Genomic DNA, 14,539 nt, shown 5'->3' with positions numbered 1-14,539 from the left:
GGTCACAAAGACGAATATTTTAAATATAGTTTCCAACAAACTGAAAGAAAGGCAACTGTCTTTTTTTTTTTTATCATCTTTACTTTCAGTTCGTGTCTCCATTATTTCCTTCAGTTACTGTGTTTGTGCTGGGAAAATTTTAAAGAAAAAAAATCCCTGTGTGCAAACTACACTGCTGCCATGCATTATGTCCATGTAAAATCAGTGAATTGTGTTTGCAGCAGGCGACACCTTGTGGCCAAAGATGAGAAAAGCAGCTTGGAGTAGAGAAACCCTCCCATCCAAGTCTGAAGCCTCCGCTCTTCTCAGCTATACTTACCACCGCACCCTCCAATAGCGTAAATAGCGTAAATAGGAAGCGTTTCGGCAGTTAGATACTGCCTGCTGAAAGTTGAGTTTGTTGTTTTGAACTTTGTTTTGGCAGGCTGAATATTGCTATGGCGATCATAGCAATATGGCCGCCTTTAAGATACCTGCCTTTGGGCTGAATAGACCACTCAGGATGGATGACGCAGGGACCAACGGCCAAGCCTTGGAGAACAGTTAAATGAGTCAACCATGATGTTTTAAAGTCTGTTTTAAAGTCTTGTCTCGTACTTACAGCGATGAACTGGCTTTTTATGGCTGCTAAAAAATACAAATCCATTATCTGATTTCAAATTCTCAAATGCCAACTGCAGCTCTGTATCCACATCTGCAGTTGTCAAGTTATTTTATTCAAAACAAATTAATTCATTTAGCTTCTTTGATAAAAAAGGAATCCTACAACGGCATAGCAGGGTCATTGTAAGTGAAAATATATGTATTTTTAAATTACAGAGCTGGGAGAAGAATTTCCAAGATTAAAATCAGAATTTTGCGAGAACAAAACCTTGGATGTTGTTGGAGATTATAAAGTCATAAACTTGCAAGAAAAATCCCTGATATTCTCTGAGGTTTAACAGTAAATGCATGAAGACAAACAAGAAAACAAGTTAAATTTTCACTGCAATTAAAGTGCTAAATTTCTGAGGAAAACTTCTGAATATTCTCTAAGATAACACTGCCATAAATTATCATGAAAAGTCTCAAATTCTCTGATATTTAAGTCAAAATGCTCAAATATTTTCTGTGATTATAAGGTAATACATTTGCTAGAGAAAAAACATGGATACTCTTTGAGCTTAAAGTAGTAAATTCAAATAAATTTACCACCTTGATCGCAGAGAATATCCAAATTTTTGTCTTGTAAATTTACAACTTTAATCCTGGAAATTCTCTGATATTCCTCAACCCTTTTTGACTTACAAAGGCCCTAATACACCGTCGTAGAATCCAGTTCAAGTTGCTTTGTCAAAGACAAATAACTAGCAGAAAACATAAACAACAGTTAAGACTCAAAACAGGTTATTATTGGGAGCCTTTTATCGGCTGCAGTGACCCTGCAGACCCTCATGGATCTCCAACTTTTCATCTCTAGAATAAACCATGTCAGCGCTCATCATGACCACCTGTGGGGGAAGAACCAAACAGCTTTTGTCAGTCGGTTCTGTATGAACATACTAGAAGGGCCCTGAGGTCCAGGAGGGCCGGGGGGTCCGGGGAGTCCGGGGGATCCGGGGATTCCTTCAGAGCCATAGACCGGTGAGCCTGAGTTACCCTTCTCTCCCTTCGGGCCCGTGGTGCCGGGAAAACCTGGGCTTCCGCCACGACCTGCATATGCGACAGGAAAGAGGAGATGATTGGTTGATTTACTAAACTGAGATTTTACCATAAAAATAAACCCATCATGCACCAACCATTACAGCTGGGCTGCATCAACAAGGATTATCTTTTAAATCCAATTAAATATTGATCGATCTGATCTTAGATCAAATCTTTATTTGTCCAACCCAGTCTAAGTCTCTATACCATATGTGTGCTGGCGTTTCCTACCTGATCCATAACCAAATCCTGGTTGGCCTGGTGGTCCTGGTAACCCTGGAAAGCCCTGATCACCAGGGGCACCAGGCAGACCACTGAGACCTGGGTCACCTGGTGGTCCTGCAGCCAATCAGAGAAGAGACAGTCAACACATGAAACCAGTAAATGATATCTCACAGTCAGCTTGTGACTGATCCATGAATCTACTGGTTTAGATTTCGTGTGCTGGTGTTACCCTGAACAGAAGTGCCGTAACCACTGACGTAAGCTGGAGGTCCTGGAGGTCCGGGGTCTCCCTGGTCTCCCTGTTAAGACACGGGACAAAATATTACATAAGAAAGAAAAACTGTTAAGGCTTGACCTTGTCCAAGTCCAAATTGATTAAGTTGTTGGTTTGAATAAGTTGTTTATGTCTAATCTAATCAACCTTAGAGGGTTTTTGGGTAATGTATTTGTCCCATCTACAAAGAGCCAAAGTCAAAAGTAATTAAATAAATATGCCATTAAATGCACCAAAATAACATAGTAAATATACGAAATAATGAATTCATAAAATGTAACATAAAGTGATATTTCTGCTTTAATTTGCAAATGTTATTCATTAATAAATTAATAAATTGAATGATAAACAGGAGAGTAAATAAACAGGTTGATTAATTAATACAAACTACTTAAAACAGATGTCACACTTTACAAATTAATGAGTCATTTACTTATATAAAAACAAGTAAACACTGGTGCCATCTGCTGGTGACAGGTGGGTATTACAACACAAACTGTGTCCCAAATCCATTACAGCAGTCATTCCCAAAGACTGGGTCGGGACCCACAGGAGAGTCGCAGGAAATTTTATTTGCATCAAAAGACTTTGGAGGAAATTCTTCAGAATTAAGATTTATATTTGCAGTACACATCTTATTAAGCATTTTTGTCTATTGTTTTACTGATGAGAAGAGAAAAACAAGAGCCTGTTAATTCAGCCAAAATGCACTTATTAAAAAAAAAAGTGATTTGGTTTTCAGACTGATATTGCTCTTGGCCATATTGTGGTTTTATTGCAATTGCGATTAAAGGCATTATAGTATATATGCTGTGTTCATTCTGAGCAGATTTTGAGTATGTAGTTGAGTGTGTTCACAGTGGAAAAATGGCAAAAAACATATTATACTTCAGTAAAACAATCATAATACATAGTAAAAGAGAGATAATGTACTGTGGAAACAGAGACACCAGAACACTCTTACTTCTTGACTTCTTTACTCTGTGTGAAACTCTACGTCCACAGGAAGTGTACGCAAACACACACACGCACGCACGCACGCACGCGCGCGCACACACACACACACACACACACACACACGCGCGCGCACACGCACGCACGCACGCACGCACGCACGCACGCACACCCACTCATGTTACCTTGGGTCCTGTGTATCCTGATTGCCCGGGGAAACCTGGGTTACCTTTGTAGCCCTGCATCAGAAAGCAATTTATTGTTGACAGCAGAGAAGTGTTTATGCTTTTTAACCTAATTACACACCGCAAAGTCTAGAAAAAGTACCAGACAATAATAAATTCGGTAGCAAGTAGTGTAAATAATGTTTCCATGGTAACCAGCACTTTAGTATGCCTTGTGCAATGATTAAACTGTTGACTTGAATTGTTTCCACTTTTTAAGATTTGAACTGACACCTGAAAGCCAATCATTATTTAGTATTTTCTGTGGCCATATTACAGTATACTGGCTTATATTGATTCCTCTGTTGCTAGGTAACTTTTTTTTTTATCATTTTGTGGAAACAGTATTACAAAAGCCTTACCTGTTGTCCTACAGTGCCAGGAGGCCCGTTGAAACCAGGAGGACCCTGTTCGGTGGAGTCAAAGACGACAAACGCCACAGAGGAAGAGGAAAAAGAAAGGTGAGAGGACATATTTGACCACAGAGGAAGACAGGAAACAAACAATTCCACCATGGAAGAAGAACAGCGGCAACACAACACAACAGAAGTCTGCATTCAAACAACAAAATGGCACATTTCTTATTATTATATTACTGTAATACAGTCAACTGGTAGCTCTTACTCTTGCGCCGGGGTATCCAGGGATGCCTTTCTCTCCATATTCTCCACGATAACCGAAAGGTCCCTGGAAACAAGTAAACAAGAACAAAGGTTCTTATTGAGTTTCATTTCTCTTTGCTGTTTCATTAAAGGATCTCATTTTCTTAAGGACAGAAATGTCTTCGACAATTGATGGTTCTGTGAAAGAAAATACTTACAGGTCGGCCGGGACTGCCGGGATATCCTCTGATTCCCTTTGGGCCAGGTTCACCCTTTGAGAAAGACGGAGAGAAAACAAAGGTGAACCATCGTTCTGTAGGAACAATGAAAATGTCCATGAGTGTCCAGTGAACAGATAGTATCTGGTTTTCTTATTGTTTCTTACCTTTGAAAGTCTGTATAAACAGTGAAATGTCACTCAAAAGAAAGAAAAACTGCATTGCTAATGTAAGAATTAACTCTTTCCAATCGGACTCAAGGTTGATGGGAATAACATGTCGATGTTGGAACAGATTTTGGGGCAAGTAAACTGGTTGAAGGTCCAGTTTGAGAGCTGTGTCCCAGTCCAGCCACAGCGCTGTTCAAACCCCAGAGAAGATGCAGAGTGTTGGGCTTGGAGCGCGGAGGAATCCAGGGTGGATGATTCAGATTATTTTCATCTCGATGATTAGCGACAATGGGCTAAAGTGCTACACCTCTAATGTTCACATTGGGATTTTCCACTCAGCACTGAACTGAACGGTAGTGATGTCAGTAACCTGTTCACTTCATGTGATTTCAGCGTAAACATTTCCTCCATTTTTCCTCATTTCGTCTATGTTTTTGTCACACTGCATGGTACTAGAGATGCAGCAGTGAGTGTTTTAAAAACTCTTAAACCACACATCGGGTTATGTGTTCTGCACTTTTCATGTGGATGTCCAGTCAATGTGGATGGTAAATGTACAGTTCTAGTCAGTAGAGCTAATAAATTCCTCACTGACAGAAAAAGCTGAGCCCTCCTGCTGCAAAATCTGTTGTTGAGAGCTAGCGTGCAAATCTTTCTGCCAGAAAGGGCTTTCTAACACCTTGGTTAGTGGTTTCTGGACTTTCTGACAGAAAGAGTTCTGCGAGAAAGAAGCGCTTTTTGCCCTGAAGCCTTATTTCTTCAATGTGTATGTCACTGGATATAAGGAAGCACTAGAGGCTATTTCAGCTTGGATTTCTTGACTCCGCCTTTGGGTGGCCAAGGGGCATCCTATGAGTACTGTTGTTTTGGACAATAACGTATACGTTAGGGTGGTGACACACAGCATCAGGAACTCATGTGCAATGCATCGTGGTACATGTAGGCACTGCCTGCACATCCGTCTTTGACTCAGTGTTCGTCATCGGCATCAAGAAGTGTCGACTACGAGAAGGGTTGTGTTTTCCAACAAACCTGCATTCCTTTGTCTCCTTTGGGAAAACCCACAAACTCCACAACGCCATTGATCATTGGCTGGCCGGGGTCGCCGGGCAAGCCCACGTCGCCCTGGATGCCATAACCGAGGAAGAGAGAGCTGTTTACACTGGTCACCGTAACGGTGATGAGGAGAAAGCGGAAAAAACAACGGCAGAGTTTGGGGAGGGGGGGCGGCAGTTATGGGGGACCGACTGTGGATGAAGGGGCTGTTGTGTGCAGAGTGAGTAGAGGAGTGAGGACATGTTGGCGTGATGATGAGAGGCTGGTCTTACTATAGTATCCAAGAATTCTCTGGAGGCAGAAAGTATCAGATTTTGATTTTGATTGGATCTCGATTTTAGTCTAAGTATTTGTGTAGCGACTTCTTTGATTTCCTTATCTCAGTCTCCCAAATGCTTGACATTTCTGAGGCCTTCGATTTCGTGTTGTGGCCTAAATTTTATCTTGAAATCTAAACTGCTCCCTCTCCTGGTTGAAAGCAACAGAAACACCAAGTTACTTGATCTTGTGTTGGCAAACTGCCATTTCAGGTTCAACCATGGGCTGTCAAGCTCAATAGTTAACAGAAATTAAAAGATCAGCTACACTAACTTCTTAACATAAATGTTAGTATGACTTAAGCTGTAGCAGGACACTTAAGTTAAAAGATATCTATAGTTATAGTTAAAGAGAGCATAGATGGATATAACAATACATTTTTGTATTAATAACACGGGGGAGAAACTAAACTTCAAAACACAGAGATTCAGTCAGAAGCTACAAAAGTACTGAGAGCTGAACAGTTTTAGAAGCAGAGTCTCAGCTTTCACGTGACACCTCAGAAAAAACTTGTCTACTGGCTGTTTTTTAGTGGGTTTAGCTGCTAATTTTGGTGTAAAAATGGTTTAAGTCTATGTGGAAATCTTTGGAATAAGATTTAAAATGAATTTCAGAGGACTGAAAACATAATTTCTGCTATGATTGTGGAAAACGTATGACAAAAACGAAAGTGGCAAGAAAAAGATTGGACTGGACTGATGCTCCACTGGACCAGCCTCTCCACCACCTCTTTCAAAACCACCTCCTCCTTCGACTCCTCACTTTTCTGCACCAAACACATCCTCCCCTCCATGGCTGTAACGTTTGCTGCAATCACTGCTCCTCTTCCTCTTTGAGTTTATAATAACCAGCAGCCTGCTGCCTTACTGACCTTTTTTTTTTTACCACTTTTATAATGAAACCCCACCACATCCATGCGCGCGCGCGCGCGTGTGTGTGTGTGTGTGTGTTTGTGTGTGTGTGTGTGTGTGTGTGTGTGTGTGTGTGTGGGTGTGTGTGTGTGAGTGAGTGAGTGAGTTGTGAAGGCGCTACATCTTCTGCTCCTTCCCTTGCTGTGTTACCTTCTCTCCTTTGTTGATAGTGAGAATTTGTTCGCTTGTTAGTAACCCGTCGCCGGGAGTACCACTGGGTCCGGGAAGACCCACGTCGCCCTGGAGTCCGAAATACACACAACACACCGTTAGCCAATCAGGATTAGCTAGACAGCTAGCTGGATGGGCAGTAAGAGAGACTGTTAGTTAAATAGGCAGCTAGCAAGAAAGATTGCTAGCCAGATAGGGAGAGAGATAGTTAGTTAGCTGGATAGTTAGCTAGATAGGCAGCTAGAGAAAGAAAGATAGTTAGTTAGCTACAGAAGCAGCTAGAGGGAAAGATAGCTAGCCAGATAGGCAGGTAGGGAGAGAGAGATAGTTAGCTCGATAGTTACCTAGATAGGCAACTACAGAGAGCTAGTTAGCTATCTAGATAGGCACCTAGAGAAATAGTTAGCTAGATAGGCAGCTAAAGAGAGAGAGACAGTTAGCTAGTTAGCTAGCAAGATAGCTAGCAAGATAGCTAGATAGCTAGATAGATAGATAGATAGAAGCATATGAGCAAATGAATGCAAAGAGGAAAATCATTAAGAAGGGTAAAAGTGAAATGAGAGAGGAGGAGGGAAAGAAGGTCAGGGATACTTTATCTTGAGTTTCTTGTTAATTTGAAGAAGTTCGAGCACACGTTTCTCCCACAATTCAAAGAGAAACACAAATGGCAATTTGAACTGCATACTATCAGAAATGCATTTCAGCAGGTTCAATAGTAAATCCAGCAGTTTCCACATTCAGTTCAACCCTGAATCTGTCTGAGTTCAGTGTTTTGAGGGTTTGGTTGAGCATAACATGCATGCAGTGTGTGAGGAAGATGACTGTTAGTACTCTCTGTGTGATTCTTCAAAATGAGATGGGTGGGTGGATGGATGGGGGGGTTGAGGAGTCAAAAAGAGCAAATGAAGTACAAATCCCAGAGTTCACCACCAGATGCCCACAAATGTGATTAAAGGGAAGATGTAGTGCAATGTGGGAAGTAGGAGCAAGTGATTCCAGCACCCAGTTACAGTCCACAGATCGTCCTCCAGACTGACAGCTCAGAAATCTGATGAGTTTTAATAAAAGTTTCTTTTACTGTAAGTGCATTTTTCTTGATTTAAGGAGAATTTAGCATTCAGAGTCAGGTCAAGATGAAGCATAACCTGGATGAAATTTACTTCTTTTTCCAATTTCAGAGGAAAAACTCAAATAAAATCTCTGAACTGTCATTCAGCAGCAAGGGAAACAAGTGTGTGATGCCACTGGTCAACTCACAAACTATAGCTGAACTAGATTTTGAATCTCAGAAACTCAGAACTACATTTTTAAATTAGCTCTTTCAATTTTGAATCTGATTATGAATCAAAACAAAACACAGAATCCAGACAGAAAAGATGTCAGTGAGTTTGTGACTTGTCTCAGTGGCGGCACAGATCATTTGAAAGAACAAACCAGACTGAATCAAGTAGAAGTTCATGTGATCTTTTTATCATACAGGAAACGGATGCAACAAACAGTTCAGTAGTTGTGTCAATCTGGGGGGTGGAGAGAAGAGGAGGAGGAGGATGGAGGGAAGGAGGGAGGGAGGGAGGGAGGGATGCAGGGACGGGTGGGGTTAAGGAGGGAACCATGGATGGATGGACGGAGGGTAAATTAATGTGTGCTGGACGGAAGAAGTGCAGGTTGTCAAACCACCACCAGTCAGATTTTAACATGCACAGTATTATGTCCAACCAATTCATTTCACAAACACATGTAAATGCATCACACTCATAAACACTACGCCTGCTGTAATGATGCACTAGTCTGCTGATACTTGTGTGAATAAAGTGAGAGAAAGTGTAGAAACCACAGCATTTTTATTACAAAAGTAAAATATTTAATGCAGAAGAGTCCCGTCATCTTTTGTTCACAGAGAAAATGTTCTTTATGAGACTTTTGGGCTAATATTACAGGCCAGAGGTGGACTAGTCAAACTCAAGTCACAAATTTGATGACAAAATGTCAAAAAAAGACTTGCAAACCTCACTTGGACTTGAGCCTTTTGACTTTGAAAATGCTACCTTCCCCCAAGTGTGAAGAGCAAGTCGACTGTAAGTCCAGGCTAATATTCACAATAATGCTTACTGATACATTATGACTTGTTTAGGACTTGAAATCAAACTGTCTTGACTTGGGACTTGAGTACAAAGACTTGAGACTTATACTGAAATAACAGACCATAGAGTGCTGTAATTGACCAATCAGAATTGGGGATTTAATAACTGTTATTTAATTTTCACTCTATTCGTCTGTGGTGTCTTGCCTTACGGATCTTCTCTGTTTATTGCTGTGGATTTTACACTTTCTCTGGTATTTGAATCCATTTTAAACTGACGTCATGCAGATAAAGTTTTCTCAATCATACACAAAGTTGATTTGCCATAAAAATACTTTGCACTTTGCAGGTGGGAATTAACACCAACCTGTGGATCAAATACTGGATAAATTAAGATTCTTCTGCTGCTTTTTGTGTAAGTGATGCTGCAGATGTTACTTTTCACTCCTAGCATCAACAGCCCTCTTCATGAGTGTGTGTGTGTGACTTTATCTCTACAGACAAACGAGTCTTCAGTGAACAAAGCGTACCTTGTCTCCTCTTTCTCCTTGATATCCGTCACTACGGCTCCCCTGAAAACAACAAGGGTTAACAAGAACGCAACTGGAGTAACAAGAACTTTTAAATTACAAAACCGAGGCAAAAGCCTGCATGTTACAACCACTGTTTGCTGCTTTATAACACAAGATAATAATACATCACATTTTACTTACCATTGGCCCTGGGGGACCGGGAGGACCAGGTGGGCCCTGAAGACAAAGACGACAGAATCAGAGTCAAGTCAGCAGCAACAAACTCAGGAGAAATAAAACATCAACATTATTGATTGATGGATGGATTAATGATTAAAGTCTGTAATGACTTCTAATGTTAAAATGTAATAAAAAAAAACTGAGTTAAAATACTTGTTATGATATCAATTAAAACTTTTATGAATTTACTCCAGAATATTTCCGTGTGCAGGTTGTGAAATAATCCTAAGTTTGTTAAGAAGTTACAGACATCATCAATCATATAACAAACTGCACTTCAGAAAATTAAAAATATCAAACAGAAATATGTAAATATGATGTTAAGACAGAGTCTGAGGAAGAGAAACAGATTAGTTTACATACAGGGTATCCATCAGGACCTCTTGGACCAGTAAAACCAGGTGGACCATCAGGACCTCTGATTCCCTGCAGACAGAAAAAAAACATGTTATTTTACACAACTGAAAGCAACATAAAACTAAAATTTAGTTATCTTACAAAAGATATTATCAATCACCAATCATTTTTTGTTTTTTATGTTATTTCTGTACTTTATTCAGTGAATGATAAATTCATACTGTATCACAAATGCAATATATTTTGCATTTAAAGTTCATTTTACAGTCCTAAACTGTGTTACTTTATTAAAGTTAATTTATCAAAAAACTGTTGCACAGTAGGCAGAAAAAAAAAAGAAATCTTACAGGCTGACCGTCCGCTCCTCGAACACCTGGTATACTCTAAAAAAAAAAAGAGGGAAAAAGAAAAACAGATTAATCAGTAAATAATTTTTAACATGAGAAAACTTTTTTTTTATCCACATTGTGGAACGACAAACAGTAACGCTGACAGAGGAACCAGACTAATGACTGCTGTCATGTTACTGTCAGTCAGTGTTACTGTAGCACCACCTGCTGGACAAACACCATCAAACTCTGCAGGCCGACTCAGAGCTGATACGTGCTGCACCAAATCAACTTGGTCACACTTAAACAATGAGTTAGGACATTTCTATAAACATTGTTTAAAAATGAATAAACATTAAAAAAAAAAAAAGCCAAAACAATTCTTAAATATGTTATGTACCAGATGAGGTGCAGGATATTCAAAATTTGTAAGGGTTCTAACTGCCATAGGTAATATTATGTCATTATTTCATGTTTTGTTTACATATGCTATTATTATTATTATTATAGTATTGATTTGTTTTGTTTTGTTAAAGTTATTGAACATTTACTGGACTAAAAAATATATTTGTTTTGAATCAACAAAATTACAAATCAAAAATACATATTTTCCTGTTTTTTTAAAAAAAACTACTACAAAGAAATTAGTTCCTACATGAAACTGTTCACAACAAGATCTGTGGATCATGTTGATGATTTCTGGAAAGAGACGCTGCTGTTGACCTTTTTAAATGTACATCAAGTGCCATTTAATTCCAGTGTATTTGAGAAAAGGCAGACAAAACTCTCTAGACGAATAAATTGCACTACAAGCCAGAGGAAAAATATGTATTGATTTAAGTTTTTTAGTATTTTTGCAGCGCGTGCGAGATCTTACCGTGATGCCAGTATCCGAGATGTACATAGGTTCTCCTTTCTGACCTTTTGGCCCAGTCGGCCCCTGTTGGAGGACACGACTTCATCAGCATCCTTCTAACATGAGCAGTGACGAGCTTTAAATGCACTAAATGATGGGATTAAAACATCCAAAATATATCAGAGTATAAGAGGAACTGAAGTTTGTCCTCACAGCGTATCCAGGAGTACCAGGACCTCCTATCCCCCCGGGGCCGGGTGGTCCAGGATCTCCTCTGGTCCCGTTACAGCCGTCCAGTCCTGGTGGTCCTCTGCCTCCCTCCAGACCAGGGTGACCCTGCAGAGACAAAGGACAGGAGGGTGCGCACTTCAAGGACAAGCACTGATGGTGGTTTATTTATCATTCTAACAGTATTTCCACCCCCCCACCCCCCAGTGTTAATGAATGCATACTGTGTGCGTTTGTGTTTTTGTTTTACTTACAGGCACTCCATCATTTCCTTGGAACCCTGGCACTCCCATAGGTCCCTGTACAGGTAAATAATCCAAAGTGTTCATTTAAAGTCACTTTAAATAGCAACACCTGATTAAGAAAACACATCCAGTTGATGGTGTTGAATATTTGTATATCTTTAACACCCACTTTGTCTCCTTTGAGTCCAGCCGGTCCTCTCAATCCTATGTGGCCTTTCTCTCCTTTAGGCCCTGAAGGCCCCGGGCCCCCACGCGGCCCCTCTGGTCCGCTCTGACCAACTTCCCCGAGAGGCCCAGGACGACCCTGAGAGAAGACAGGAGAGACACGGTCACTTTTAAAGCCAAGAAGGAAGGACCGATCAATCTGTTCAGGTGAGCTCAATTCAGTGTGAAGTTACTGATCCTCATGCGATGGATTGTGTGTGTGCGTGTGTGTGTGTTGTCCGCAGCTAATCTCACACACTGCTGCATCAGTTGCGCTAACATATTGTGTGCACATTTATAACTGTGTGCTGAAGAACCTCTGGTATTCAGAATTTTTGAAAACCTTTAAAACCCCACATTTTTTCATGACTTTACACCAGTGGCATAAACCTTTTCAGAGACTCAGTGTGAAGTTATTAGAGCGAACCTGTCACGGTGGAAAGTCTGGTTCTGCTTGAGGTTTTTCTGTCTGAGTTTTTCCTCCCCACTGTTATCTTAGTGCTTGTTCTTGGTGGGAACTATTGGATCTTTTTAAATAATATCATACAGATCACAATCTAGACTTGCTCTTTATGAAAAGTGGCCTGAGAAAACTTCTATAACAAATAAAATGACTTTTCTGATGAATGCATTATTATTGTGACTGAAGTCTGCCCAGACTGGTGAGTGATTTAAAGTCTCTCAGTAAAGATAATCTTAAGTAAGTGACCTGTATGTGTCCGTTCCATTATGATCCTTATCTGATGCAGTCTGAGTAAACATGGTGTCATTCTTTCCCTCCTTTCATCAACATCATTACACACCATCATCAAACCGATGAAGGAGTTTTTTCGAACCAGGGAAACACTTGCAAACAAATTCCTGGGGAAGCCATTTTGTCTTTGTGTTATGGATTTGATGGGTGTGTTTACATGAGACGGGAACAAGTCCGGGCGGAAAACCCAGCTGTGGGATTTTTTTTTTTTTTCCTCTCATGGATGGGATGTTAACACGTGAGTGTGCCGCACAATCCCAAATCTCTGAGGGATGGTGAAGTGCTTTATGTGGGCATGCAGCGGCATGTGGGCTCAGACGGTGGTCTGGAGGAAAGACTGCTGCTGTGGTCACAAAGACAAGACAGTTTCTTTAACTTATGATAATGTTTTCATGATTTATGTGGAAGCCGTTTTTTTCAATTTCATCAAACAAAGATCCTGTAAGTCATTAAAATTATAAACTTTCTCAAAATAATGAGTTAGTATTACAAAATAATTAGGTAGTAACTTGAAATAATCTCAAAATCAGTTGGTATCTCAAAATTATAGTTTTCTAAATAATGATGTAGTGGTCGAAATAATTAGTGTCTCGAAATAATGAATTCATAATTAAATAAATGAATCTTGAAATAACGACTTAGTGCCTCAAAATTATAAGTTAGTATCCAAAATAATGACCTAGCTTGCCTAAATAATGAGTTATTATCTTTTAAATAATGACTCAGTATCTCAAACTGATGAGAAACCTTTTCAAAATAATATTTTCAAATGTCAAAATAATAAAAAAAAAGTTTAATTTTGAAGTTTCTCATCATACTGACTTACACATTGTTCTGTTTTTTCCATCATGTTAAGCCTTTACTTTGATATGAATGTTTGTGCTGCAACTGACAAACTGCACTACCGATTTCAACCACATGATGGCAGTAAAAAAACAAAGAATCATCATGAACAGGTGGGTTCGTGCTGATTTAGAGCTGGATGAATGAACGGGCCAAAGGAATCCCTCACTGAAGAGTCAGAGTTCATGAAGACAAACACAGATTCACACTCCAGCTCCAACTACTGACAACCCGCCATTATCTTAATTTTTAAGCAGTATAACAGGGTAGGGAGAGAGGAGACAGGTGGAGGGAGGAGAGGGCGGAGAGACGGACAGATGTCTGCTCTCAGGTCAAAGGAAAGTCAAAGATTTTCAGAAAAACTCCCTCAGATAGGCTGTTAAAATCCTGTTTTATTAACATGCAAACAGAATTTCTTTCATTTTTGGTGAATGTGTATCATATCAAAGTTTAAACTACGAGCAACGTTGTTTAACTACCACAGTGCAAAGAAATGTGCTCATAAATTCATTCATAAAGACGTCAAACAATAATGTTAACTGGGGAAGTAAACCAGTGCTGCAGATGTACTTTTAACATTTGTGAGACATTTATAGTTACATTTATAGAGTGCAGATGCATGTAAATGCTTGCGTGCATGCATGTGTGTGACTGCATATTCCTTGTCACACATTTCAGATTAATATATACCCTTAACTTTGTCCTTAACTTCACCTAATTTTGACTTAAATCACAAGGAGTACTATTGGGGGGTATGCACACATCATGGTATTCACACACTGTAAACTATACAGTCCATGGCACACACACACACACATATATGCACATGCACAGAGGTTGCACACCCTTCATTACACACAAGGTAAAGGTTTCCACACCCCTCTATTAGCTCCATGCACACGCACACACACACACACACACAATATATAAAAAGGAAGGTACCCCACACCTGGTCCTATTCATATGTAACTGCTCTGCCTGCAGACACAAACCCATTTAACTAGTAAAATAACAAATCTAACATTGTGGAGAAGGTCAAATACCAGTTGAAAATTATCTTTACCATTTGTTTTAGCCTGCAGGGA

General features: G+C 39.8%; 1 protein-coding gene across 3 annotated transcripts in view; it reads right to left on the bottom strand.

Moving 5' to 3' along the window:
• col4a6 (collagen, type IV, alpha 6) overlaps nt 1-14,539 on the bottom strand; it is a 131,795-nt gene that overhangs the window by 19,198 nt on the left and 98,058 nt on the right. For 2 of the 3 annotated variants that reach the window (XM_084713200.1, XM_084713202.1), the window contains exons 5-20: nt 11,823-11,957; nt 11,663-11,707; nt 11,394-11,516; nt 11,202-11,264; nt 10,343-10,378; nt 10,002-10,064; nt 9,600-9,635; nt 9,417-9,458; nt 5,383-5,475; nt 4,181-4,234; nt 3,985-4,047; nt 3,723-3,767; nt 3,322-3,375; nt 2,138-2,207; nt 1,915-2,022; nt 1,543-1,692 (exon numbers count right to left, since the gene is read on the bottom strand). In XM_084713200.1, the coding sequence (XP_084569326.1) occupies nt 1,543-1,692; nt 1,915-2,022; nt 2,138-2,207; nt 3,322-3,375; nt 3,723-3,767; nt 3,985-4,047; nt 4,181-4,234; nt 5,383-5,475; nt 9,417-9,458; nt 9,600-9,635; nt 10,002-10,064; nt 10,343-10,378; nt 11,202-11,264; nt 11,394-11,516; nt 11,663-11,707; nt 11,823-11,957 (1,180 nt within the window). Of the gene's footprint in view, nt 1-1,542; nt 1,693-1,914; nt 2,023-2,137; nt 2,208-3,321; nt 3,376-3,722; nt 3,768-3,984; nt 4,048-4,180; nt 4,235-5,382; nt 5,476-6,785; nt 6,876-9,416; nt 9,459-9,599; nt 9,636-10,001; nt 10,065-10,342; nt 10,379-11,201; nt 11,265-11,393; nt 11,517-11,662; nt 11,708-11,822; nt 11,958-14,539 lie in introns of all 3 variants that reach the window. The other variant, XM_084713201.1, reaches the window with a different exon arrangement.

This window comes from Lutjanus erythropterus, chromosome 23 (genome assembly GCF_056507025.1).
Source record: "Lutjanus erythropterus isolate fLutEry1 chromosome 23, fLutEry1.hap2, whole genome shotgun sequence".
NCBI classification, from domain to species: Eukaryota; Metazoa; Chordata; class Actinopteri; order Lutjaniformes; family Lutjanidae; genus Lutjanus; species Lutjanus erythropterus.
This window is presented reverse-complemented; position numbering and strand designations above follow the sequence as displayed.